This window comes from Poeciliopsis prolifica, unplaced genomic scaffold (genome assembly GCF_027474105.1).
Source record: "Poeciliopsis prolifica strain line A6 unplaced genomic scaffold, Auburn_PproV2 SCAFFOLD168, whole genome shotgun sequence".
In the NCBI taxonomy this organism is placed as follows: Eukaryota; Metazoa; Chordata; class Actinopteri; order Cyprinodontiformes; family Poeciliidae; genus Poeciliopsis; species Poeciliopsis prolifica.
The window spans coordinates 167,244-195,053 of NW_026562543.1; the positions used below are offsets into that span (position 1 = coordinate 167,244).

General features: G+C 42.2%; 5 protein-coding genes and 1 pseudogene across 5 annotated transcripts in view; 5 read left to right on the forward strand and 1 right to left on the reverse strand.

Moving 5' to 3' along the window:
• The first annotated feature begins 1,295 nt into the window (after positions 1–1,295).
• Positions 1,296–4,917, forward strand: LOC129356367 (oxidative stress-responsive serine-rich protein 1-like). Its single transcript, XM_055025963.1, has 4 exons — positions 1,296–1,595; positions 3,063–3,172; positions 3,358–3,477; positions 3,797–4,917. The coding sequence occupies exons 2-4, from the start codon at positions 3,096–3,098 to the stop codon at positions 4,659–4,661; spliced, it is 1,062 nt and encodes a 353-aa protein (XP_054881938.1). The 5' UTR covers positions 1,296–1,595; positions 3,063–3,095; the 3' UTR covers positions 4,662–4,917.
• Positions 4,918–5,710: 793 nt separating this feature from the next.
• LOC129356369 (mesencephalic astrocyte-derived neurotrophic factor-like) lies at positions 5,711–9,788 on the forward strand (annotated as a pseudogene).
• A 1,561-nt stretch (positions 9,789–11,349) lies between these two features.
• Positions 11,350–15,543, forward strand: LOC129356368 (putative RNA-binding protein 15B). The gene is given in 3 exon segments (XM_055025964.1): positions 11,350–12,722; positions 12,724–13,145; positions 13,148–15,543. Coding segments are annotated over 3 exon segments (2,469 nt in total). The 5' UTR covers positions 11,350–12,405; the 3' UTR covers positions 14,878–15,543.
• Positions 15,544–16,770: 1,227 nt separating this feature from the next.
• On the forward strand, positions 16,771–21,714 carry LOC129356371 (nuclear factor 7, brain-like). The gene is made up of 2 exons (XM_055025968.1): positions 16,771–16,821; positions 17,999–21,714. The coding sequence occupies exon 2, from the start codon at positions 18,016–18,018 to the stop codon at positions 19,405–19,407; it is 1,392 nt and encodes a 463-aa protein (XP_054881943.1). The 5' UTR covers positions 16,771–16,821; positions 17,999–18,015; the 3' UTR covers positions 19,408–21,714.
• A 2,824-nt stretch (positions 21,715–24,538) lies between these two features.
• Positions 24,539–27,810, reverse strand: part of LOC129356364 (poly(rC)-binding protein 4-like) — an 88,985-nt gene continuing 85,713 nt past the window's right edge. Inside the window, exon 14 of the mRNA XM_055025959.1 lies at positions 24,539–24,619. Coding sequence (XP_054881934.1) covers positions 24,607–24,619 — 13 coding nt within the window. The 3' untranslated portion in view covers positions 24,539–24,606. The remainder of the gene's footprint in view (positions 24,620–27,810) is intronic.
• LOC129356365 (gastrula zinc finger protein XlCGF57.1-like) lies at positions 24,720–27,663 on the forward strand. Its single transcript, XM_055025961.1, has one exon. The coding sequence runs from the start codon at positions 24,787–24,789 to the stop codon at positions 26,104–26,106; it is 1,320 nt and encodes a 439-aa protein (XP_054881936.1). The 5' UTR covers positions 24,720–24,786; the 3' UTR covers positions 26,107–27,663.

A 27,810-nucleotide genomic window follows, 5' to 3' on the forward strand; every position in this document is an offset into this window, starting at 1 on the left:
TGCTGATTCTGTTGCTGATCCCTGAGGGAAAACAGGCACACCCTGCCGAAGCATTCTGGGCCATTCTCAAAGAAAAGTTAACTCTGTAACCCTGCAGAGCAAACAGAGCAGCTCCAGCAGGAAGACCCTGAGCAGGTGCTGCCTCCTGGTGGCCATTTCAGTGGTGCGCAGCAAAAACAAAAATAAATAAATAAACAAATAAATAAATCTATTTACTTCTCCGGAGGGCAAAAGTACTACTGCAAATAATTTTTAAAAAATGCTGTTATTTATGGCAATACAAGGGTTCAGGACAGCAGTATTTTTTAACTAGAATACACTTAATGCTTCAAAGTCAATTCAATTCAAATATACTTTATTAATCCCAAAGGTAAATTAAATGTTGTTGAAACTCATTAATTTATATTTTTCAAAGAATAATTGAAGTAACACACGTACATGGAAAATTCAAATGTTTAAAATTATTGATTTTGAATTATTTGATTAATTATTATTAATTATTATGTGAATGTTTTCTCAAATGTACAAAGACCAAATTTACATCTGTTCAAAAATTATATTTTTGGTTCAGTTGATTGAACAAAGTTTCTATAATTACTTGAAATAATCGTAAGCAGTTTTTAAGCTTTCTGAACATCTGACAGTTGTTTTCATATTTAAATTTCTTAAGAACAATATTAGGGAGATTTAGCTCAATAAGTTATAAATCAAATAAAGTCCTAAATTTTGTATCTGAAGGAAATTAAGAGATAACGATAGAAAATCAGTGTATTGTAGATCTGAAGAATCTACAAATATAGTTTGTAATAGTTTGTAATATTTTTGACTGACATATAATCAGACTATACTTTGGTATTTGTCAAGAAACCTTCAAAATATTACACAGAAGTGATGCTTTTATGACTATGCAATAGAATAATCAAATAAGAAATGGCTGTAGCTAACAATTATTTTAGTTAAGTCTAAGTGAAGTAAAGATTGAAAAATAGAATTATTAATATACACTGTACATTATTAATCAATGTTACAATAGGTTCAGTTTTGATTAACTTGATAAACCTAAATATATTTCGAACACAAAATAGGCACCTGTAGAGTTCCATACTATTTTTTTTCAGGTGTATAAATTTAAGATAATAAAACAAAGAACATAATAATAACAGTATAGGGTAAACAAATAGGATGAATAAATATTTTAAATACTAATTAATAAAAGGCTTCAATTCAAACACATTTAAGACACTACAGGACTTCCATACAGTTCGTCGGGTTGGTTCTAGACTAGTGACGTCAGTTGTTGCAGAGTCACTGCAGACGGTTCGACTGTAAACAAGACGCTTCTGACGGAGAAAAGTCCCGATCCGATTCGAAAACCCCGAATATTTGGCTGCTGCAGATTTTTAGCACTGGTGTCGGTCCATTAGCGGTTCTGTAGAACCTGCTCTGGATTTTGAGTCTACCGTTTTTTGTTTTTAATCGCGTTTTGGCGGCGACAGAGCTAGCATTAGCTTTTGCCCTTTAGCCTCTTTGGAACCAGCCAGAATTTTCTGGACTCTTCTGGACTTGTGCTTGGCGTGGCCCGGACAACCTGAGCCGTGAGTTCTAGGGTTCTACCCGTCTATCAATTCAGAGTTTAAAAGCTGTTCGGAACCGCAGAGGTTCCGTCCAGTCAGTTAGCTGGTTCGTTAGCATGCTAACAGAGGCGCTAAAGTTAGCCAAAGTAAAAGCACCTTTCACAGAAATAGACAACATTTGATCAGATCTAACTACATATTCTAGACAGGATTATTCTGCACAGTTTAATATATTCTTTAAACCTAATTATTGTTTAGAGAAACTTTTAGTTCAAGTATGAAAGCATAAAACACTCAGTTTAAAAGACCAGGGATGTTTATTCAACAGTGGCAACTTCACAGCTTAGCAAATATTATAAAGAGCTAAAGAATGTTTTTAATTATAAATAAAAGAGGTGGGTTACATTGTCTTAGAATCTTATCACAATATTTAATATTTATTGAAAATAACAATAAAACTTAAAATAAAGACTGCTCATTTTCAAGCAGGCATCAGGGAGTGGAAAGTTATATTATCTCTAACCTACTCAGAGTAACTGCATTTACTAATATTCTCATTTATTGATGCTGTAATGAGACTAGAAGTTGAGACCAGCATATATAACTATACTGGCATTTTGGTAGGTTTTGAAAAATTTTAGTTAGTGTTATTGATTTGATCTCAATAAGGATTTTTTTCTCAATAGTGATACAATGAATATCTATCTTTCAAATATATTTTTTAAATGCAGGTTTGCAGCCTTTCATTGGTTAATACATTGAATTTTTATGACAGAACGATACGAAAAGTGGCAGGAATGCTGATTTAGATCAACATCCCATAGAATAAACATTATCCGTCCTCTTCTGTTTACCCTAAAAACATAAAAAATGTGTTTCGGTAGATATTTATCACGAATGATAAGTTGTCTTTGTTTTAAAAGCTGGATCACCTCAGTGTTTCTAAACTGGTTTTATTCAGCGGAACTGAGAGGAAAATCCAGTGATCTGGATCATTTAGATGAGGATTAAAATATTACGCAGTTTACTTTAAACATAAACGAGAATTTTGGAAATTTATTCTATTTGGAAAAAAAAGAAAAGAAATTCAAGGCCTTGTTATTCAGATTTTAAATCTGAAAACCTTTAAATATCTTAAACTAAAAAAAGCTTTTAAAATGTTTCATCATACAGATTAAAACTCAGACCAGATTGGATAAAGTGATAAAGTCTTTAAGATTTTAGAAAAGATATTTTGTCAATAATAATGGTGACCGTTGCCATAGTAACAGTGGTTGCTCAGAGTGAGAAAAGAAAGACAGAAATATAATAATCAGCTAATCAGCGCCGCCATGTGGTGGGCGAATTATAACTCACTGTTATGATGGGTTCAAGGGTCACGGTTGAGAAAGTGGAAGCTGGCGTTTATTCGTTGTGGGATTGAAGCGGGTCGAGGATTCGGTCGCAGGAGAAAGTGTGAATAGTTTTGACGAGGCGTTTGTGCTGCAGCTGGGGGGCTGGTCGGAGACGCCTCCTCCCACCATGGAGGCAGGAGGGAAAGACTGCGAGGAGGAGACGCTGCAGACGGCCTTCAAGAAGCTCAGGGTCGACGCTGAGAGGTAGGTGACCTTGTCGATTTTTCCTGAACGGATCAGGAAAACCAGCGGAGTCTCCTGATTGGTTCTTGCTGATGAATCCCTCATCTGATGTGGATCAGAACCAGATGTGAAAATTAGTTTTTGCTTTAATGTTCCTCTCTGCAGTCTGATTTCGGGTCAAGACGATTTCTCTTCTGTTTGTCCAGTTTGTCCGGTGCTGAGAGCGTTTCCGATGCGTTGACGCCCAGAGCGCCGGCCCGAGTCGGTCTGGATGGCGCCGGCGGAGCGAAGGCCAAACTCAACAACTCCAAGGACACCTGGCACTGGTAGGTGGAACCCTGCAGCGATACGGCAGGCTGTCTTAGCATAACGTCAGCTTCATCACATGATTCCAGATCAGTCTGGGTTCTGCTGGATCAGAGAAGATCAGGAAGTTTCTCACCATCTCAGCTCAAACTTTCTATGAAGCTGGAGTTTGTAAAAAGTTTTATAAAATTATGTTTTCTGCATATTTGTTAAAATTATCTCCATATTGTGACATTTTCGTATGAGACCGATAATCCAAAGAGCTTCTCTATCATCTGAACTAATCCATCTGATCAGAACCAGCAGATATTTCCATCCTTTCCATCTTTTCTCCTTCAGCTGCACAAGGAAAACCTCCAGGGGAACGTCCTCGCGGAGCCAGCGGCGTCGGCGGTCGAAGTCGCCCATCCTACATCCGCCCAGGTTCACCTACTGCAGCAGCGCCGCCTCAGCTCTGGCGCCCCCTGGTGGCAGTCTGAAGCAGCAGCGACTGGCCGTGTCCGACCCGGCAGCCGACGAAGTTCCGGTCCAGGCGGAGCGGCGTTCCTCTGCCGTGCCGGAACGCTGCTCACCTGTTCTTTTCGGAGTCAGTCCGAGTTATGAGACCCGGGTGGGGGGTCCTTCACCAGAGGGTGCCACGGCAGCAGCACCCCCACGGTGGGAAGGCGGGCGCTCCAGAGAGGAGAAGGGTTCCCCTGATGGAGCCTCGGCGCCGCTGAGGTCCGACGCAGCAGATTTCCGGGCTCTATCTGAGCTGCACTGCGCGGAGGGGACGCAGCCCCCCTGCGACTGCCCCCACAGCGCTGCCGCCGGCTCACAGGACGGCGGCGAGCGCGAAGCCGGATCCGGCTGCGGCTGCAGGCAGCAAGGGCCCGGCTGGAACAGCGTGGAGGTTTACTCCTTCACGGGGTTGCGTAGCGTCCAGCAGAACGAGGCCAGAACTCTGAGCGGCAGCTCCAGCCCCTCCGTCACGTCGCCGCTGGCGTCCGGCAGCTCCGCCCCCTGTGCCGCGTCGCCGCTGGCGTCCGGCAGCTCCGCCCCCTGTGCCGCGTCGCCGCTGGCGTCCGGCTCTCCCCGGTCCTGCTCGGAGCAGGCGCGCGCCTACGTGGATGACATCACGATAGAGGACCTCTCCGGCTACATGGAGTACTACCTCTACATCCCCAAGAAGATGTCGCACATGGCGGAGATGATGTACACCTAGACCTTCAGCAGTCAGAGAGGAGAGGTTTGGGTTAGATTGAAGCTGTTTTAATCTGGATTATAATCCCCTTCAGACTGACTGGATCGCGCCACAGCCGAGCGTCTCTGTCGGTTTCATCTGGTTTCTGTGTCTTCTGTCAATCACTCTGTTTTCCAGATTTCAAGTTTACAAATGAAGTTGCCAAAACTCGCGGGAGTTTTAATCCCAGCTGGGATTCTGTCTGCGGTTCCTGGATGAATTAAAAAACTGAATGATCCACTGGGAATGTTGTTGTTTTTCTTCTGAAAATAATCTGCTGATTTCAGGATTATCTGAGACTTTAGAGTCTCACCTAAAGGTCAGAGTTCAAATGTTCCTCTCTAACAGCAGAGAGTAGTCCGGATCACTGGACTCTTTCACAGCCTCGGCTCGGATTATTTCTTCACTTTTATCCAACACTAAAGACCAGGAAGTTCTGAGAGAAGATTTAACCTCATATGAAGTATAAGTGTAAAACTCTATAATTTGATTGTGATTTTACATCATTAATCATCTGAAATATGTTTTAAAATCATAAAAACACCAGAACTGCTGATTACAGTTATTTTCAGCCATAACTGTAAAATTTAAATGTCTGCATAATTTCCCAGTTTGGTCTTGTTGCCTTTCTACTTGAAATGCTTCACGACTGAGTGTATGTAGTAAAATTATACAAATAGATGTTAGAAAATTATTTTAAAAATACTTACCAAGAATAAGACCAGAGTAGATGGAGCTTGTTGCTTCTTTTTGTCGCTTCACTATAACAAGTTTCATCTGGATATAGCCGTGTTTATCTTAAAGAGTGTGTCTGCTTTTTGCTCTCAAAGTAGGATAAAACTTTTTTTATTATTATTTAAAATGTTTTCTGGGAAATTTATGTATTTTTTTCTCATCAGGGGAGGTCCTGTCATTTTAACTACACAGTGTCGCTGTGGACCAATCAGACCACGACAACTGGACGTTGTCCCCGGAAAGTGGTGCCGCGATCCAATCAGAGGAAAGTGCGTGTAGGTTTGTGGATGCTTTGACCAATCAGAAGGCGCGTGTGCAGGAGTCGACACTCTACCAGCTTTACCGGCGTCCGTCAGCTCCGAAGCGGCGGAGACTCATGTGTTAGATTGTCGGTGTCCAACAGCGGTTCCACGGACGTCCTTCTGACTTTATTGAAGCCGAAAAATGTTGAGTTTGAGCGGGTTGTCAGTGGCTCTGGCCCTCACCCTGTTACCGGGACCTGTTGACGGCCTGAGGGAAGGAGAATGTGAAGGTAGGACGAGGCGCTAGTTGCTGTTAGCAATGGCTAAACCAGCTTTGAGCTCCAGAAACTTTCCAGCAGCAGAGAAAATTATTCAAACTTTACCCGATTTGTTGGTTTTTGAGGCGTTTGACTAAATCCTGGATTTGTGTGTTCACGTTTGTCTTGATCAGAGAGGAGAAGTCAACACGTTCCTAAAAAGTGATGTTATCTGAAGGAAGTTTGGTGACGAAATGCACCGTTGAATCCAGAAGGCAGGAAATCTTATTTCCCCCACATTTCTCAACGTGTTCATCGCAGGCATCAAGTTTTATGGTTTTCATAGAAAATTATAAATGGGACGGAGGACAAAAAGAATTAAGCAAATAAATAAAAATAGTTTAATAGTTCAGATCTCCCCCTGCTGTAACGGAAGGCTGGTAATGGTCTGAAATTGGGGCGAATGATTCACAAATCAGTCAGTGAATGCAGCACCAACTGAGCAGCCATTTCTGAGGTTTAGATGTGAACATTGCGTTCTGGGAGTGGATGATGGAACTAGATCTACTGGTTTAAGAACAGAAATGGAGCAGCATTAAAGGTCATAGAACCAGAACTGGACCAATGCATCATCAGGTGAAGGGTCAGTTCAAGGCTACAGTACCAGGATGAGAAGCTTGGATGCTTTTGGACAAAGTTTTGCTGGAAGACTCTGTGTCCAATGGTTCTGCAGAACTCTCTTCTAGCAGAACCTGATCCAGGATATCTGAAATGTTCTGGACAAATCCAGAACCTGATGGACCAGGAATGAAGCGACTCTGTCTCTGGCCTGGAGGAATGAGGTTTAACTTCATGTTGGTGCTCCTGGTTATAAATAAATAGTTAGTTGATTGTGGAATTTTAAAAATGTTTCTGCGTGATGCAAAAACATCACACATTGATGATCAGAAGTAAAATAATCAGGGGAAATGTTCAGAATTGACCCAAAGTATGAAAAAAACACCTAACAATGATCTGTTTATTAGCGTTATTAATAACTAAACCATCTTACTAGCTCTTGCTGCATTAAAATGTATTCAGCCGATTTAATCTATCAAACAAAGTTTGGAGGAAGATGTGACTAAAGTAATTAACTTTTAGAAATGACCCAAAATGTTCTAAAAGCCTTCATGTTGATCAGATTGTTTGCAGTTGAGTTAGTTTCCTCAATCAGAGGGAAAAATATCTGAGTGAAATCAGTTGGTTCTGCAGTGAATTCGTCTGCAGGCTGATTTTATTCAAATGGATCAAAACTTTCATGGTTTGGATATTTTTCCCAGCTGGGACAACCTCAATGCTGTTTTCTGAAAACATTAAGAAACTTCAAATCATAAGTGTTATTATATTAATGAAACCTAGATCATTTTAGTCCAATATTCCTGACTAATCTTTGTAGTTTTCCAGGAATAATCCTAATCTCAGTCTTCAGGTTCTGGACTCGTCAATCTTCTCTTAGATTGACCGTGTTTATCTCCTGTCTTGCAGTGTGCGTCTCCTTCCTGGGGAAGTTTTACGAGTCGCTGAAGAACTCCAACCCCAACAGCGCCGAGGTTGAGAAGGAGCTGCTGAAGAGCTGCAGTGACACCAAAGGAAAAGAGAACAGATTTGTGTAAATCGCTGATCTGGGAGTTAGCTGTCGGATGTCTGTCTTCAGGTTCTGTTTTTAGATCAGAGTGTCAAACACAGTTTTATTTTGGGCCACATCAGCATCATAAAAGTTCTTACAGGGCTGCTTGTGCCACAATGTATTGATGAAACCCACTATTAACAGTTACAATATATAGGGAAATTTGGGCCAATAACTAATATTTAACGAGTTTATATATATATATAAGAGATGTTATGTTAAAAAATGTCTAATATTGGCTGATACTGACATTAGTGCCGATATAGTGTGCATCATTATAAATATTAATCACTGTCTTTGCATTCGATGAGTTCTTCTTAAAATTAATGACTGAACATCTTTTCACACTGATCAGTGATTTAGTGATTGTTGGAGGGACTGTTTGTAGTTTGAGTTGATTGATAAATTAATACTTAGTCACAGAACTTTTGTCCTGGATGTTTTATTGCGTCTCTCTGGTGTCTGAACTAGACCCCACAACAACAAGTAACACTGGACGATAAATTGTCCCAGGAATTATTCCGATAAATGATAACATTGTTGTTTTGTCACCGTTTATTTAATATTTTTATAATGGCATAATAACACAGGTTTGCCCTCAAAGATCAATAAACTTTGATTTTGTACTGTACATGTCACACTGGCACAAAATCCAAAATAAAACATGACAACCAAAAATAAGACAAAATGACAAAAACCCAAACCATAAATAAAATGGATCACAAAGACTTTGTAAACAATTTCCCTTCAAAAATATTCATCAGAATGGAAATTATTGAGCTCATTTAACTTTATCATGAAATTAGTAGATAATTGCTTGAATCTAGATCAGCTTTTCAGAGAGTTAGCCACCAGGGGCGCTGTGGAAGCCTCACAATGTTGCAGGGATGAAAAACATTTTTTTCTATTTTTTCAATCATTTTTCAAAACAAAATAAATTAAAATAATTTAAATGTTATTTCTAACATTCAGATTGAAGAAACAAAACATGAGCAATGTGTGAATGAAGAAAAAAATTGTGATTAATCAAATAAATTACATATTTTCTTATAAAAAGAGGGCATTGTGACAAAGTTGTATTATCTGGTAGTAAAGTCATAAAATTATCTGATCAAATTTTTCCACCACAGAACACATCCATTTAAATGAGTCAGTAGTTTTGCTAAATTAATGGAATGATCATTGAATAGTAAATTTAAAAGAAAATTCTACAATCTGTTTATGTATTTTGTAACATTGTCTGTGGGTTTGCTAACGGGGTCAGAGGTTAAAGGTTTTGGACCTCCTTCTCTAAAGGGCCACAGACGATGCTTTTGCAGGCCGGATTTGGCCCCCTGGCCTTCAGTTTGACACCTGTGGTTTAGATGTTGGAACATGTTCTGATCCGATCTCTCCCATTTCATCCGTCTGTTCAGTGTTACTACATCGGCGCGACGAGCGACGCCGCCACGAAGATGATAAACGAAGTGTCCAAACCGCTCAGCTACCACGTCCCGGTGGACAAGATCTGCGAGAAGCTCAAGAAGAGGACAGTCAGATCTGCGAGCTGAGATACGGTAAGCTGGGTTCTGTCCAGGCAGGTCAGTTCTGTCCAGGCGGGTCGGTTCTGTCGTTCCTCATGTCTGTTTGTCGTCCTGCAGACAAGCAGCTGGACCTGACCACTGTGGACCTGAAGAAGCTGAAAGTCAAGGACCTGAAGAAGATCCTGGATGAGTGGGGCGAGTCGTGCAAAGGCTGCGCCGAAAAGTCCGACTTCATCCGCAAAATAACCGAGCTCATGCCCAAATACGCGCCTGCAGCCGCCCAAGGCACGGACAGACCTGTAGCGGCGGGGACACTGACTGGGCAGACAGGAAGTCCTGCCAGGAGGAGGAAGAGCACGTCTCAGTCTGCTCTGCAGACTCAGAGTTTCTACTGTACTTTAAACTGAAGTTCCTGTTCCTCCAGTCCTTTCAGAATAAGAGCCTGAGTTTGTATGCATCCCAGAATCCCTGACCAGCAGCAGCTCACCTTCCTCATCCCAGAGTCCGTTCAGCCCCAACACGTTTCTGATTGTGAGCAGTGCCCCTGCTGACTGTTTACAGGACTGCACACCTGAATTAAAACCTGGTTCTGATTCATAGAACTTTTCGGACCCACTCCACCGGTTCTTACCTTGGCTGGTTCTGTTCCAATTGAACCAGTCAGACCATTAAACACATTGAGTCACTTCCTATCTCCTCCGCTTCGTTATTTACGGGTTTCTTGGATGAAAACCATCCCTGCCGACATCCGTACAACGCAAAATATTTTATTTTGAAAGGGCGTTCAGACTGACATTCAGACAGGAAGTAAACAGAACATAAAGTGACCCTTTTATGGTTTGTATTCCTGGTTGTGTTAATTTTTTTTTAAATGTCCTTCATTTCACAGTAAACCCTGTTGAGATGTAGATCTCATCTTCAAGAGGGACCTGAGCAGAAATCTGCAATACGCAGCAACCTGCTCACAAAATTGAACTAATTAATACTTATGCACAACTGTAAACAATAGAAACCAATTTAAAAGCAGTTTAAACTGTTTAATAGAATCTTGTTGCCTGTCCAACTCATATTTAAGTGACTTTCTGTATTTATTAAAGGTTTTTCCAACATTATATTGAAGCTGTTTTAATCTGGATTATAATTTTTGTTTTGACTAAAATGATCTGGTTCTGCTCTCTGGCTTCCCTCCTGCAGAACCTCTGATTGCTGAGTTTCAAACCTGGTAATGAAGAGCAACTATGGCATCTTTCTGCAGCTTGTTTTTTAATTTTTTTTTATTCATGTAAGAATTAAAATCAGCTTTGGGAGAATATGTTTCAGTTTAAGAATCTGACAGTCCAGTCACTTTTGCTTTAAGCTCCATTACAGATATAAAAAGTGGACATTAAGCCAGAAAACAGCATTAATGTTAAGATTTCAATTGTAATCCTTTTCTGCAGCTCATTGTACCTTGTAGCATTTCTTTTCCAAAGCTCCTGGTGTTGATTTGTCTCGTTTTTCTGCAAACATCTTGACCTGTTCATTGCGATCGACCAGTCCAGCAAAACCTTTTGTTTTATGTTTTGTATTTTATGCTCTGAAATTTTCTACATTTCTATTTTTAATTTTCTGGATTATTTTCTAGCACCTGGCATTCTGTAAAAAAGCAAAACATGAAAACTGGAGAAAAGTAAGAAGTCACATACAAAATAAAAACAAAAGCAGGATTTCTTTCAAATCTGAGCTTCTTGTGACAAGATATAAAATAGTTTGACGAAACAACACAGTGGGGCTCCTTCTCACTCTGACTTTTCGCTGTCTTTAAAAAAAATTCTGCTATATCTTGTTAAAACAAGATATGAAACATTTTATCAATCCTGGCAGTTTTCTAGGAATTATATGTTCAAAGCAATAGCCTCTGACTTCCTAAGACTTCCAAACTTAAGCATAAAATATGCATTCTGAAAATTTGTGAAAAAGTATGGACCAAGTTTGGAAATAAATACAGACCAGTAACTTGTTAAAAGTTTGTTTCATGTTCTAACAAGATATAAAAATATCCATCTGACCAATAAGGATGTTTTAAAAATCATAAAAAAATTGCCACTTCTAAATTTTATATTTTGATGTTTAAGAAATGTCATAGCGAGTTTTAAATGTGGTTGTTGAAATGCACAGATTTCCAGAGATGAGACTGAGACAGCAAAAGTGCAAAGAACAAAAACTTTCAATATCACTTGCAAGTGGAGAACGACAGGTAAAATCATAGCAAACTCCAGGTGAGGCTGAAACAATCAGAATCATATACAGGTCTTCGTTTCAAATGCCTATTACCAAATTAGGACCCATAACATAAACTCTGAAGCAAATAGACAGGCCTGAGAGGGAGGCGTCGTGTTCCTGGCTTCCTCCAAAGCCACACAGATAAGTTGAGCATCTCATCCGGTTCCCATAGTGGAGCTGCTCTGACTATCGGCCTTGGTCTTCCCTTTTACCTACACAAAGACGAGCTGTTCTTATGAGACTATGAGTTACCAGGTGCAGCTGGCAAGGAGAGAGGAGCAGAAAAACAACTCAGACAACTCAGGATATTTTATACATGTCTAGGTGTAATCTTAAAAATAATTCATTTTGTTCCACAGTGGTAATAAGATGAAGTGTGAAGTCAAAGTTGGGAACAGAATTAGAAGGTTTCTCGTCACAAGACATAAAAAATATGCTCCTCTGACAGATATCTCCTGTTTTACTTACAATCTTTTTCGAAAAAATATTCTGGTTTGTAGTGGGATAACTGTAGTTATATCTCAAACATACTGTTAAGAGTTTTGAATCTTGACTCATTCTGCGCCTGAAATCATTTCTTGCTCTTAAATGATCAAGTAAAACGCAACAAAGTCTAAAATAATTTAAAAGATCTTCAGAAAGGTTCCTTCAAAGATTCAAAGAAATTTTTTTCATTCAAATTGAGCAGAAATGTATCAGTTTCTAATCAAAATGAACAAATGTGTTGAAATGAAATCGTAACGTCATGACGTCAGCTGCCTTTGCGTCACCGCGCCCTCCGTCCTCCTCAGGGAACGCGCACATTCCTATTGTCCAAGATGGCGGCCCTGGTGCAGCTCCTGTGATGCTGAAATGTTTCCCATCGTTTCTAACCGTTTTCACCGTAAATGTGCTAAAACTCAGCGGCCGCCCTGGAAGCGCGTCTCTCCCTGAAGCCGTCCCCAGCCGCCTCGTCTCCACGAACACTCCAGGAACCCGCTCCGAGCGCCGAATTCCCGCTGCACGGCTCCGAAAAGTTTGGGCTCCATCCTTCGGTGAAAGATGAAGAGGCAGGCCGGGAGAGAGAGCAGCCCGTCCCGCGCTATCGCTAAGCGGATACGGGAAAGGGAGCGGGAGAGCGCCCGCAGAGAGGAGCTGCCCCCGCCGCCTCTGGCTCTGCTGCTGGCGGAGAGCCGGAGCTATCACCGCCGCAGCCGCAGCAGGGAGCGGGAGAAGCCGCGGCTCAGAGAGGAGCGGGCGGCCGCCCTGGAGCTCCACCACCGACATGAACTCAGCCTGCTCGGACGGCCGCCGCTGCGCGCCGCCGAGCCGCCCGCCGCCAGGCCCGGGACGCTGGAGTACAAGACGCTGCTCATCAGCCCTGGGCTCGCAGGTGTCGGACGAGGACGTGGAGGACTCGCTGTTCCACGAATTCAAAAAGTTCGGGGACGTGAGCGTGAAGCTGTCCCACACCCCGGAGCTGGGCCGGATCGCATACGTGAATTTTCGCCACCCGGAGGACGCGAAGGAGGCCCGGCACGCCAAGTCGTCCCGCCTGGTTCTGGGGGAACGCCAGCTGAAGATAGAGCCCATGTACGTGAGGAGGCGGAGTGTGACCCCGCCGGACGTCGGGTACCTCCCGCTGCATGCGCCGCCGTACCCCTACCGGCAGCGCTCCCTGTCCCCGCCCGGGCCCGCCGTCAACAGCCTGCGTGAGCTGCGGGCCCGGCAGTACGCCCTGGAGAGCCTGGCGCTGACCCGGGACCGGGACCGCCTGCTGGATTACTATGGGATGCTGGATGAGCGGGGCGGCCCTTCGGGTTCCCCGCCATGCCCGTGGTGGAGGACCTGAAGCCGGAGGACGACCAGAGGGCCACCAGCAACCTGTTCATCGGGAACCTGGACGGGAACGTGACGGAGGCGGAGCTCCGGCGCGGCTTTGATAAGTACGGCATCATTGAGGACGTGGTGATCAAACGTCCGGCCCGCGGCCAGGGCGGCGCTTATGCCTTTGTGAAGTTCCAGAACCTGGACATGGCCCACCGGGCCAAGGTGGCCATGCAAGGCCGGCTGATCGGTGGGAACCCCATAAAGATCGGCTACGGCAAGGCGAATCCCACCACCCGGCTGTGGGTGGGCGGCCTGGGCCCCGGGAACTCTCTGACCGCCCTGGCCCGGGAGTTTGACCGCTTCGGCAGCATCAGGAACATCGACTATGTGAAAGGGGACAACTTTGCCTACATTCAGTATGAAAGCCTGGACGCTGCCCAGGCCGCCTGCACCCAGATGAGGGGCTTCCCCTTGGGGGGCCAGGAGCACCGTCTCCGGGTGGACTTCGCCAAGGTGGAGGAGAGCCCCTCCCGGCCCTTCCCTCCCGGGTACCAGCCTCCCATCGCGCTCTCCGCCCACTACGACCTCCTGGGGGAGGCGTACAGCCGTCACCGCAGCCTGGAGAGGGAGCTGCGGGGCGGGCGGGAGCGCTCCCCGCCCCCCCCAAGCCTCCTCTCCCTCCGGGAGCGGGGCCTCCTGGAAAGAGACTTTCCCAGCAGCCCCACGCGAAGCCTGGAGCGGCGGGCCGGAGGGGTGGAGGCCTTCGGGCGGAGCGGACGGGCGGCGCGGAGCCGCAGCAAGAGCCGGGAGCGGTGGCTGAAAGAGCGGGAGGAGAGGCGGACCCGCAGGAGGAGCCGCAGCCTGTCCGCAGACAAGCCGCCAGAGGAGAAGGAGCGGGGGAGGTCGCGAGTTCGCGGTCCAGGAGGGGCGGTGTCTCCTGATGCCAGCCCTGACCGGGCGCGGGTACGCGCCCCCGACTCCACCACCGAGCCACGGGACCACTCCCCCGACAGCGGCGCCGGTCGACACTCCACCACCAACGAAGAAGAGCTTCCCGCCGGCCGCCACCACAGCAAGAGGTCCTCCAGCGATCACCTGAACAACCACCACCACCGCGCCGAGGCGGCCGGCACCGCCTCGCCTGCCACGGACGCCCCGGCCTCCCCCAGCACGCTGTCAGAGTTCGCCCAGGGCGCCCTGTCCAGGCTGTGGCGCGGCTTCTTCGCCCTGAAGAACAGCAGCTTCCCCACAGACCTGTTCCTGCTGGAGGGCGGCGCGGCCTACTTCCACACGGTGATGAAGGACAGCCTGAAGCTGCAGAGCCAGCCCAGCCAGCTGAAGATCGCCCAGCGGCTGCGCATGGACCAGGCCCGGCTGGACGAGGTGGCGCGCCGCATCAAGCTGGGCCGCCCGGACGGCTTCGCCATCCTGCTGGCCCTGCAGGGCCCCGTGGACCGCCAGGCGCCGGGGCTGGACCCGGGCCTGCAGGTGCGCCTGCTGCGCCACCTTGTCACCTACCTGCGAAACAAGGAGGCGGCGGGCGTGGTGAGCCTGCCGGCCGCCAAGGAGGGCACCCCGGGCGCCATGCTATACGCCTTCCCGCCTGGGGAGTTCTCGCAGCAGTTCCTGCAGGCGGCCAAGAGGACTGTGGGTAATCTGGAGGAGGAGCACATGGTCATTGTGATTGTCAACGACACTAACTGACTCCCGGCGCTTCCTCCATGTTGTTCAGTGTTTGTTTCAGTTTAAATGAATTCCAGCCAGTTACACTACATGTTCCTCAGCGACCCGGCGGATGAAGACGGCCCAAAGGAACCTTTAGAAACACTTCAGCTGGTTTTGCTCCAGGAAGCTGGAAAACGTGACACTAAAAGCTTCTCACTTTATCCCGTTTTATCCATCCTGGAAACTCGCAAGATGTTTCTGGAAACTTGAAGCTAATCCTTTCCTGTTTTTATTTGGTGATCCTCCTCTTCCTCGCTGTGTTCTGGTGTTCTTAGCATTCCAGTCCATTCTCCCAGCATGCACCAGGAGAGACACCCTTCCCATCTATGTTGAAACTTCCAGTTGATCCGTTTTGAGTTGGGATGGTTTTTTAAACTCCCAGCAGAGCCTTCATGTTTCCATCTGTTCTGGTTTTATTAGCGAACGGTAGATTTATGAAGCAGAAGAAACATTTTTGACTCCAAAACTTTCAGCAAATTAAAAACTCAAATAGCAAATTGGACATTTTTATGGGAATGAGTCAGAAATATGAGCAGATCAGGATGAATGATGGTCACTAATGATTTGTGTTTTAAAAAGAGAAATACTTGATGTTTTATTGTTTCATCTTCAAACCGTTTCTGAAATAAAACCAGAGTTTTTACAGCTGAAGTCTCATTTCTGCTTTTGAAACTTAATGGATTGAATTAAAACCGAGGTTTTAAACTCATTTTCTTTTTCACACACATCGAGATCAACAATGCCACTAGGGGCAGAAAGTATTGCTAAAAATATTAAAATATGAATAAATAACTATTATGAGTTCCTCTTTTAATTAAATATGAAATGTATTTTCACCTTCATGCAATCTATTATACAGAAAACTGCTGATTTGATGATATTTAAAAACTCAACTATAAACTTGAGTCTAGAAGGCCACAAAAAAAACTTGGCGTACTGAATTTGGCCCACGAGCCGTGACGTCGACACATGATCTAACATTAAGAGTTCAGAAATGAGACAGTAGCTCAGAAGTTTAAAGAAAACTAATCAGATAGTTTCATGTAAAAGTACTGTTAAAAAATGTTTAACTTTATTACAAAAATCGATTGTTTTGGACTAAATTAATGAAGGTAAGGTCATTTATTTGGTTCAAAATTAATGACAGTTTTTTTCATAAGCTAAATAAATGGAGGAAATTTAGTGAAAATATTAAGGAAACATTGTCTGCAACTCCTTGTTGCAGTGAAACAAAATTAATAAATAAGCCACAAATTATAAAATACACATACAAACATTTGTTAAAAAATTCAGAAATTCATTTTACATTTACTAGAAAAGTTTGGATATTTTCTGTCAGAAATTACAAGAAATGTAATTTTCTGACATTATAACATCTAAACTTACTGAAAGAAAAAAACTTGTCAGGATTGTGGAGAAAATATTTTCCAACTAATGTCTGGAGTTTTCCCTTAAAAATGACTGACATCACAATATCAGGGAATAACTTTGTTTTAATATGATATATTCGTTATTGAATTACTATTAATTAATGCTCTTGAATCCTTTTGCCTTGAATCTTGGAAAATTGTGATTTTCTTAAGACTAAATTACATTTTTTTTCTAATGAAAATGTTAACTTGAATTTCAATTTTCTCCTTCATGGATAATTATTTATTTTCAGAACTCATACCGCGTCATATTCGGGGTTTTAGGTCATATTGGGGTTGAATAGCCAACAGTTAAAGGCACATTTTCAGCAACAAGGCAAGACAAAGTGTTTGTTTATGTCGGTAGGTGGCGGTAAATGCATCTTCACATGGTTTGGCATCCGCCATTGAAACCCAGAAGAAGAAGCAGCAGGAGAGAAGAAGAAGAAGCAGCGGGAGAAGAAGAAGTTGTTAGACGGCAAACGATCCGCGGACGGAGTGTTTCTTTCTGAAGGTTTGTAGCTTCTGGTTCTGTTTCAGCTTCTTGTTTGGTTTGGATATAAGGGATCGTTTCTGTTTCCGGCTCGTTCTGCTGCATTTCTCTGGAGTTTGTTTCCTGTTTGAACTCGAGAAAACAGCGAAGCTAAACTGGCCTTTTGCTAACAGCAGCGTTTCAGTTATTCATCTTCATTTGGTTTTGCTCACAAAACAACAGTTTTGTGGGCAAAACTGTCGTTTTTGTGAGCAGATTTTATTGTTCAACAATCTGGCTAAAATATTTAAATTTCTTTAAATCTATATTTTGAAACCTGTATGACAAACCCCAGATCAGAACAAAAAGAGCATTTTGACATGAAAAAAGTATAAATAAAAATAGTTGTGTCTGAAAATACTCTGCAAACAAAGTAGAAAAGAAGCAGGAATGATTACACTGTTAAATTAACTGTTAGCATTTTGATATGATGGGTTTTTTTGTGTTATTACAACATTCATGCACTTCCTGCTAATACAATTTGGTCACTTTAAAATGTGGGTGATTTTTAGTATTATTTTCAAAAAGGACATTTTATAAAAAACTGACCAAGAATGACTATAGTTTGACTGTTCATCCCTGGTTGGAAGACCATATTTTGCTGTGTCAAAGATTAGATTTGCACCCATAAATAGATTTCTCATACAAATATTTGTAAAATAAATATTTTGTTTTATCAATATCCATCTGTTGTGCCAGATTGGGACTGAATGTGGTGAAAAATATTGCGTAAGAATAAATGTTTTATTTTACAACTCAATTAAAAAAAATCTTACTAGGAAAATTATGCCAAAGATTTCCATATTTTGTTTTAATGAAATTTTGCAACCACTTGAGTCACTGGATCAGAATCAGTCATATTTGATTCCTCCTATCAAAATTTAACTACATAAATTCTTCTCATAAAATGCAGCTGTTAGTCCAAATGAAATTTAGGTTGTCTGTACTTTAGGAATGCAAGTGATTAATTAGTGTATCTAAAGATCTTATTGATCAATGAATAATTAATTAAGTTAGTAATTTTCTTAAAACCCTTAGTTGTTCTGAGAGATAACCACCTTTACAGAGTAAACAAAGACACATTTTCTATAATATGCTGAATTTTTTGCAGAAAGAAATCAAGCTTCCTCCTTAAACATTTTCTCTGCTGCTGTTTCAGCTTCACTCAGAGACAAAATGGCTTCCAGACCAGAGGAGGATCTCTGCTGTCCGGTCTGTCAGGATGTCTTTAAGGATCCTGTTGTTCTGTCATGCAGCCACAGCTTCTGTAAGGAGTGTCTGAAGAAGTCCTGGAGAGCAAGACCTGGACTTTCATGTCCTGTTTGTAGGAAAAGATCTGACAGAAAAGATCCTCCAGTTAGTTTGGCTCTGAAGAGACTCTGTGAATCATTCTTAGAGCAGAGAGAGCAAAAAGCTTCAGAGAGGCTCTGCAGTCTGCACTCTGAGAAACTCAAACTCTTCTGTCTGGACCATCAGCAGCCAGTTTGTCTCATCTGCAGAGATTCAGAAAAACACATCAAGCACAGATTCAGACCCATTGATGAAGCTGCTCAGCAACACAAGAAGAAACTTCAGGAAACTCTGAAACCTTTAAAGAAGAAACTGGAGCAGAAGAAGGAAGTTAAAGAGGAGTTTGATCAGACAGCAGAACACATGAAGGTCCAGGCCCGACACACAGAGAGGCAGATTGTTGAGCAGTTTAAGAAGCTTCATCAGTTTCTAGCAGAGGAAGAGGAGGCCAGGCTGGCTGCACTGAGGGAGGAAGAGGAGCAGAAGAGAGGGATGATGGAGGAGAAGATGGAGGCTCTGAGCAGAGAGATAGCAGCTCTTTCAGACACAGTCAGAGCCACAGAGGAGGAGCTGAGAGCTGAAGACGTCTCATTCCTGCACAACTACAAGGCTGCAGTGGAAAGAGTCCAGCGCTGCCCCCTGCTGGAGGATCCACAGCTGCCCTCAGGAGCTCTGATAGACCAGGCCAAACATCTGGGCAACCTGGCCTTCAACATCTGGAGCAACATGAAGGACATGGTGTCCTGCACTCCTCTGGTTCTGGACCCAAACACGGCTGGGCCAAGACTCCATCTGTCTGACGATTTGACCAGAGGGACGTTTGGAGAGAAACAGCAGCTTCCTGATAATCCAGAGAGATTTGGACCAGAGTGGTCTGTCCTCAGCTCTCAGGGCTTTAACTCAGGGAACCACAGCTGGGATGTTGATGTTGGAGACAGTCAGTATTGGTTGCTGGGTGTGTTAGTAGAGTCTGCCCAGAGGAAGGGGAAGATACAGTCTGGATTTTGGGTTATTCAGTTCTATGCAGGTATATATTCAGCACGGTTTACAGAAGATTGTCTCTCAGGTCTCCCAGTCCACAAGAAACTCCAGAGGGTCAGAGTGAATCTGGACTATGATGGAGGGAAGCTGTCCTTCTCTGATCTGGATACTAACACACACATACACACCTTCACACACACCTTCACTGACCGGATGTTTCCTTGTTTCGTCTCTGCCAAGATCAAAATCCTATCCATGGAGATCTCAGTGAGAAAACAGCAGCTCTGTCCAAGTTAAACCTTCTTGATCAGATTTAAACTCTGTGGTTTTAGACAGGAAACTGGAGTTTCTACTGAACATCTGGTTGTTTTCAGCTCAGCTTCAGATCTGCTTCATAAGCCAGAAACTGAATATGACATGAAGTGGATGATGTGAAGCTTGGACTGGCACTGACTCAGCAGGGTCAGTTTATCATACCGTCGCTCAGAAAACATTTCAAAATGCTTCGCAAGAACTCCAAGGGTAAACATCTAAAATACATTCATCAAGGTTTGATGAAACATACAGTTCAATATATCAGATGCCTAAGAATATAAGCATCGCAGGTTTTCTGCAGTTTGGTTCAGATCTGAGGAGCATAGAAACTAAAAGATGCCTCACTCTGTTCTGGTTCTTGAACTCTGTATGGACAGATCTCTGGAGACCTTCATGGTTCGTACTTGGCTAGGAACTCAGCCAAGTACGAGTTGGCTGACCCTAACAGTAACCCTGCTCTATGGACCAACAGCAGAAATGAGAGTTTCTGTTGTATCTGAGAAGATTTTGAGGAAATTCTGAGCCATCCTCTCATTGCTGTGATGAACAACCTGCCTGTACCGGACTGAGCTGACATGGAGAAATACAGAGCAAATGGTAATCTGGCACTGGACAAACATCTGGGCAACCTGGCCTTCAACATCTGGAGCAACATGGAGACCCTGGTGAGCTACACTTCTCTGGTTCAGATCCAAACACGGCAAATCCAAAGCTCCTGCTGTCTGAAGATCTGACTGGTGTTAGTGAGGAACAGCAGCTTCCTGATGATCCAGAGAGGTTTGATTACTCGTGTTCTGTTCTGAGCTCTGAGGGTTTTAACTCCCAGCTGGGATGTTGATGTTGGAGACAGTTCACATCGGTCTCTTGGTGTGTTAGCAGAGTCTGTCCAGTGGAAGGGAAAGGTAGATTCTGGATAGTTGTTTATGCAGTTTTGTAAAGGTAAATACTCAGCATGGTCTCCACCACCTCCTGTCATATTCATCTCAGTCCAGAGGATCAGAGTGAATCTGGACTGAGATGGAGGAAACTGTCCTTCTCTGATCTGGACGGACGGACAAACACACACACACACACACACACACACACACACACACACACACACACACACACACACACACACACACACACACACTGACAAAATGTTTCCTTTCTTCAACACTGAGGATTCTCTCAAAATTCTACCGATGAAGATCTCAGTGGGCAAACATCAGCTCTGATGTCCTCAGCATGAAGAACTGAAACTGCAAATGAAACCTTATTGGTCAGATTTAAACTGTTTTAAACAGGAAACTGGAGATGATCTGAATGATCAGCTGGTAGTTTTCTGCAGAGAGGATCTTCAGGGCTGACCTTCCCTCCAAACAGGACTTCTACAGCGTTAGGTTCAGGAAGAGGGCAGCCAATATCTCTGCAGACCCACACATCCTGGACACAAGCTGTTTACATTTTCACTGTCAAGGTGGAGCTACAAACAGTTCATGCCAGACTGCCAACTTAAAATATAGTGACTCATGAATGTTTGCTTTCAACCAACCATGAGTTTTTCCTCCGTAGAAAAAGTGTATATAAACGTATTACTCTTATTTTTTATGTTTATGAAAATGTGCATTGATTTGTGTGCACAATTTTGACCAATAAATCTTTATTTCTGATCAGTCACCAACAGATGTGTGGTCTGTGTAATCTGACCAGTGTGAGTCTAGGAGAGAAACGGCAGCTTCCTGAAACTCCAGAGAGGTTTAATACTGGACGAGTCTGTCCAGAGGAAGACATTCATCAAGTCTGGATGGTGGGTTATTCAGGTCTGTAGAGGTAAACATGTTCCACCTGCTCCTCCGATCGATCGATCAGTCCAGAGTGAATCTGGACTGATGGTGGAAAGCTGTCATTCTGAATACTAACACACACACACCTTCACTGACGGGATGTTTCCTCTTCATCATGGTGGGTAAAGCAAAGATTTTACCAATGGAGATCTGAGTGATCAAACTGCAGCTCTGATGTTCTCAAAGTTTCCTCAGATATTTGAAGCTGTGGTGTCCATACACCCAACGCCAGGACGCCATTAGTCTGTCACTATTATTATGACACGTTCTAGTGACACGTTGGTCTGCCGGGAATCAATCAATACTATGGATATTTGTAGTTTATTATTTTTTCAGCCATGTCTTCTTCTTTTGTGGTACATACAAACATTTCATGTAAGTTTGTTTGCACCAACTTGGGATTAAACTTTCCCTGCTGACTCGTTGACAGATGGGTTTGGGTCGGTTCTGTAAACGGAGCCCAGCAGAGCAGCCAGGAAATGTTTGACTGATCATGACACCTGATTTACTTTGTGAAAATTATGGCATTGTGTCCATATTCAGGTATTTTAAATGACTAACAAATTTTCCAGATTACATTATTTATTAGATATAACTGGTGAATATGGTAAACAGTGTCTAGTTGTGGTTGTGATGAAACTAGACCTTTAATGTGATTTACTTAGTTCGACTGCTGGTGAGGAAAAAAGTTTTTCTATTTCACAAAACTTTAAACTCAATACTTAAAATAATTATGTGTAAAAATGATGCAAAGTACTTCTAGTAAAAATATCTACAGTTTAAAAACAGTGAAACTGGTCTACACATTAGAGATCTCATTTTAACATCAGCAGTGAAAGTGTGTGACTTAAATACTTTTTCAAATGTTTATTCACTATTACATGAACTAGATAGACATGGTAAAATAGACCAGCATTTATTTAAGTTGCTGTTTTTTACTAAAATGTCACTGAAATAACTGTAACTAAACCTTCCTCTGCTTTTTAACAGTGAATAACAGGAAAGAATGAATTTAACCATTACTTTAAATGGTTAGCTGTGAAAAAGTCAGCTATTTTTTATTAGGTAAGACAAACTTTTTTTTTATTAAGAAAACCTACAAATACAAATAAAGTGAGGAACACAACACAGTGTAATAAAGTACGGCAGGGTGTAGCTGAATATAATAATTAGGTTAATGCCAGTGATTGTCAGTGTTTGTATTCTTTCTATAAAAAAAATAAAGTATTTCAATGAAAATCCAGAATCAACATTACGAATTATAGTTATTACATTCTTTCCAAAATCTTGTTAAAGTATAAGAATCTCAGAATAAATGGCTGCTACTAACAATACATGGATGACTATATTAAGATATTTGTACTGAACTGAATTTGGCTCAGAGAAACAGGTTTGTGGAGTGAAATGTTTCCAGTCATGCTCACCGCGGTCCAGTAGGTGGCGGTAACGCTCCGTATAAACGGTATGAAGCAACAGAAGAAGAAGAAGAAGCTGTCTAATGGACAGATTGCATCCCCCACAGCGGCCGTGGGAGCGCCGTGGGTCGTGTTTTAGGGGGTTTTAGGTTTCGAACCGGAGCTGGGAGAGAAAACATCACAGGAAGATGGAAAATGTGTGACTTCCGAGCGGAAGCCCAACAGGAAGAGACGTGAATTTAAACAGAATCCCGAAATGGAGGCTGAGAGCTGCAGAAACTCGGTCTGTTTAAAGTCTCGCCTCAAATATATGCAGCTTAATTTAAGGTTTTATTTAGGATTCATTTAGTTCATTATGAAGATAAACTCAACCAGTGTTTGTAGCCTAGCTAGCTAGCTAGCATCTTTAGCTTAGCTGCTTGAAGCCACGTGTTGTAAAGTGTTGGAGCCCCGATAAATGATCCAGATCAATGAAACAGTTCTGCTTTAAATCAACCCTGTCTGCAGATCAGGAGCTAAATGTACCGTATCAGTAGTATATCAGTGTGTGTGTATATCAGTGTGTGTATATCAGTGTGTGTATATCAGTGTGTGTGTATATCAGTGTGTGTGGATCAGTGTGTGTATCAGTGTGTGTGTCTCAGTGTAGGAGTGTATATCAGTGTGTGTGTGGATCAGTGTGTGTGTGTCTCAGTGTTAGTGTGTTTATCAGTGTGTGTTTATCAGTGTGTGTGTGTCTCAGTGTAGTGTGTGTATCAGTGTGTTAGTGTGTTTATCAGTGTGTGTGTGTATCAGTGTAGTGTGTTTATCTGTGTGTGTGTATCAGTGTGTGTGTGTCTCAGTGTAGGTGTGTGTATCAGTGTTAGTGTGTTTATCAGTGTGTGTGTGTATCAGTGTGTGTGTCTCAGTGTAGGTGTGTATCAGTGTAGTGTGTTTATCAGTGTGTGTGTGTATCAGTGTGTGTGTGTATCAGTGTAGGTGTGTGTATCAGTGTTAGTGTGTTTATCAGTGTGTGTGTGTATCAGTGTGTGTGTGTCTCAGTGTAGGTGTGTGTATCAGTGTGTTAGTGTTTATCAGTGTGTGTGTGTGTATCTTTAACAAAAGGTTATTTGCTTCTTTGTTGCTCCATCCTATTTATGTGGGGACTTGTGTCGTTCTGCACCAACCCCTTTACTCTGTCATACAAATCAAGGTTCCCTCTTTGTTTGCTAAGAACAACATGGCAGCACCACTTTGAATTGTCAAAGACAGAGGAGCAACTTAACACATTAAGAGACAAAAATGACATATTTTAAAGCTGATCATGCAACAATATGGCTGCAGCTGTTGATAGCTCATTAAATAGTATGACTTAATTTAGTAATTGGTGCAACTGTTAGGAAGCTGCAGATGTTCCTTCATGTTCCTAAATGCCTGTTTGACCGCTTGGATGCCGTTTGATCCTGACTGCTGATTACAGCTGGATTGGAAGATTGTTATTTTTTTATTATTGCTTTCTCCAGAGGTCAGACATCTTTACCAACCAAAGAGCCGTTTTAACCTTATTCCTTCAAAAATAACTTTGTCTCAACAAGAAAACTAATGTGACTCTGCAGAAAAAAAACTTTATATTTCAGAAAACATTTTATGATCATAGAGCCATAATTTTATTTATGCATTTTCTGTATACCAGATTATGATCTTCCACTGTTACCTGCAGACTTTCAGCAGGTGCTGCTGGTTAAGGAAGAGCTTCCTGAAGGACGGAGTCCTGGTGTGGACCTGCCGGATCCAGAGTCACTCCAGATCAAGGAGGACCAGGAGGATCACTGGTCCAGTATGAAGGAGGAGACTGATGCCAGCTGGTTTCCAGTAACCACAGTCATCAGGAAGCCTGAGGAAGACGAGGAAGCGAATCCTGTTTCCTCACAGCAAACGGGGAACGCAGATATTCCAGTCAGCTATTCAGTTGGCCTAAGGAAGTTAGAAAGTGAGGGAGAGGACTGTAGGAAGCTGGATTGTAGTGCAGATGAAAGTTCTTCAGATACGGATGTCAGTAGGATAATGTGGGAAATTTGAACGGTTCTGATTCTCAGCTGGAAGGTTTTTCTTTTAGGTGTTTGGTTAACAGAAAATATACAATGAAGAAGAATTTGAAATTAAGGGATTCCCAAATGGATCTGAAATGTTTTATCTGTAATGAATGTGGCAAGAGCTTTCTGAGGGAAAATCTTCTTAAAATACATGTGAGAATCCATACAGGGGAGAAACCATTTAGTTGTGAACTTTGTGGGCAAAGATTTATACAAAAATCCAACTTGAACAGGCACATGAGATTCCACACAGGAGAGAAACCATTTTGGTGTCATCTCTGTGGACAGACCTTTAGTTGGAAGTCCAGTTTAGACTGTCACATGAGAATCCACACAGGAGAGAAACCATTCAGTTGTGATTTCTGTGGACAAACATTTGGTGAGAAATCGGTTCTAAACACTCACATGAGGATTCACACTGGAGACAAACCTTTTAGCTGTGATGTTTGTGAACAAAGATTTAACCAAAGCTCACATCTAAAAAGGCACATGAGAATCCACACTGGAGAGAAACCATATTGCTGTGAGGTCTGTGGGCAACGATTTGGTGATAAATCAGTGCTAAATATTCACATGGGAAACCATACAGGAGACAAACCATTTGGTTGTCATGTTTGTGGACAGCGATTTAGTCGTAAGTGTATTTTAGACAGTCACATGAGAATCCACACAGGAGACAAACCTTTTAACTGTGATCTTTGTGGGAAAAGATTTAGCCACAAGTCAGCTGTGAACATCCACAGGAGAATCCATACAGGTGAAAACACATTTTGTTGTCAAACATGTGGAAAAAAATTTAGTCGCAAGTCAGGTTTAGAGAGTCACATGAGAATCCACACTGGAGAACAACCTTTCAGATGTGATGTTTGTGGACAAAAATGCAACGAAAGAGCACATTTAAAAAAGCACATGGGAATCCACACAGGAGAAAAACCATTTGGTTGTGATGTCTGTGGAAAAAACTTTAGAGATAAATGGCATTTCAAGAGTCACATGAGGGTCCACACAGGAGAGAAACCATTTAGTTGTGATATTTGTGGAAAGGGATTTAATGATAAATCAGATTCCAATAATCACATGAAAATCCACACAGGAGAAAAACCATTTGCTTGTGAGCTTTGTGGACAAAGATTTAGACGAAAACCCTGTTTGAACATTCACATGAGAATCCACACTGGAGAAAAACCTTTTGGTTGTGATTTTTGTGGGAAAACATTTAGTCAAAAATCCTATTTAAAAATTCACATGAGAATTCACACAGGAGACAAACCATTCAGTTGTGACGTTTGTGGGAAAAAATTTAACAGCAAGTCAAATTTAAAAAGTCACATGAAGATTCACACAGGAGCAGAAACTGTTCACATGTGAATATTAAGACATCTTGATGTGAACTACTTGAAAGACTGCAAAGGTGTTTCTAAAATCCATTTTCCTAGTAAGAATTGAAGTGTTTGTGTTAAGCTGATGTTCATTTACTGAGCCGACATGAAGCCTGGTTTTGCAGCTGCAGGTTTGACGGCCTGTGAGCTCAAAGGGGTTTGCAGCTGCTGCACACACATTGGGTTTATTTTTTTAAAACAATGTTTTTACATTGACCATCTTTATGAATATTTCCAAGATTTCATGAAAAAAAAAAACAGAAAATTGCATTCTGGATGTTGTGGTCCATTCTAAAAGACTTGTTTTTGTGATTCATGTGTTTGCCATATATTTGCAAGGTCAGGGGTCAGTTTAGGCACTTAAGGCACAATTACATCATGAGACAAACTAACACTTTTTGTGGTTGTTGGTTTTGATTTTTGTCAACATTTAAAAAAATATTTTAAAAGAACTATTGATACTCAATGCAGCACAAGATGAGAGTGGAGTGTGTTGGTTCATAGATATTTTTGGCCAAAGGAGAATTAATCTAAGGTCAAATTGAACATTTCAACATAATTGTTCCTTTAAACACCCAGATTTCTAAAACAGGTGTGACGTGTCAGGTTTACTTTGGTGAGTTCAGTGAGAAAATTATGAACCCAAAAGTTACCTACAGACGAGTTTGAGTAACAAATGTTTTTATGACAAGAAAAGAACTCATTTAAATTTAGCTCGCCTCAGTTTTTAGCCAGAACTGAACTTCTGTCAATCAATCCTGTGAATTCATTACAAAATGAAGTAAGAAAATCACTAGAAGATGTTTCTGCTAATTCACTCATGTTTTATAATTATTTACTAAAGAAATATTTTGAAGAAAACCTGAAAATATCAGTGATTTTCTGGTTTCTCAGGTTAAAATGCAGCTGAAACTGAGAACATTTGGACTCATGAGGAAACCAATCCAGCACCACCTGTGCCATCATGTTAACACAATTAAGATTTTAAATCAACAGTAACCAATTCCTGTTTCAGTGCCTGAAAAATTTCTGTCCTTCCAGGACTGTCCTTTGTTTTCATAAAGAATAAAATTAGAGCCTGAAAAGTTTTAGTTTGGACCTGATCAGAGGTTCTGGTGCTGCAGAGCTCAGATTGCTCAAACGGGTGATAAATGGGATTTTGTGTGTAATTTGTGAAGGTTTTAGAGTTGATGCAGTTGAGAGAAACATGAGAACTTGGCATGTTTAACCACAAGAGGGCAGCAGAGTTCTGAGTGATCATCAGTAACAGAAGCAGCCGAAGTTTAATTTATACAGCAGATTTTATTAAAACCCCAAAATTATTAAACCTTTTCCTGAAGGTAAATGAAATGCACAGCTCTGTTGACGTGGTTTGAACTGAATCCGTTCATTTCTGTTTGATTCTAAGACTTTATCGACTTTCGCAGGAGAGAAGAACTTAGGTGTTGTGTGTCAGTTGGTCGCCGAGGCGCCCAGAGCCCAGGATGTCCTGGTTTCAAACCATTATGATTGGAACTGAATGAAAATAAAAGAATATAAACACTAAGATGTTTTTAATGTTTCTGTTCTTCAATCCTGTGAATTCATTACATTTTATACAGCAATAAATGCCAAAATGCTCCTTAGATAAAGATCAAATTGTTCTAATTTCTCATTTCTTGATCTAAAATATTCATATGCATGTTATGGATTA

Coding starts and splice junctions, on each gene's coding strand:
- LOC129356365 (XM_055025961.1), top strand. CDS start 24,787: ATGAAGAAGAATTTGAAATTAAGGGATTCCCAAATGGATCTGAAATGT.
- LOC129356367 (XM_055025963.1), top strand. CDS start 3,096: ATGGAGGCAGGAGGGAAAGACTGCGAGGAGGAGACGCTGCAGACGGCC. Junction 3,173..3,357: donor CTCAGGGTCGACGCTGAGAG/GTAGGTGACCTT, acceptor CTGTTTGTCCAG/TTTGTCCGGTGCTGAGAGCG. Junction 3,478..3,796: donor TCCAAGGACACCTGGCACTG/GTAGGTGGAACC, acceptor TTTCTCCTTCAG/CTGCACAAGGAAAACCTCCA.
- LOC129356371 (XM_055025968.1), top strand. CDS start 18,016: ATGGCTTCCAGACCAGAGGAGGATCTCTGCTGTCCGGTCTGTCAGGAT.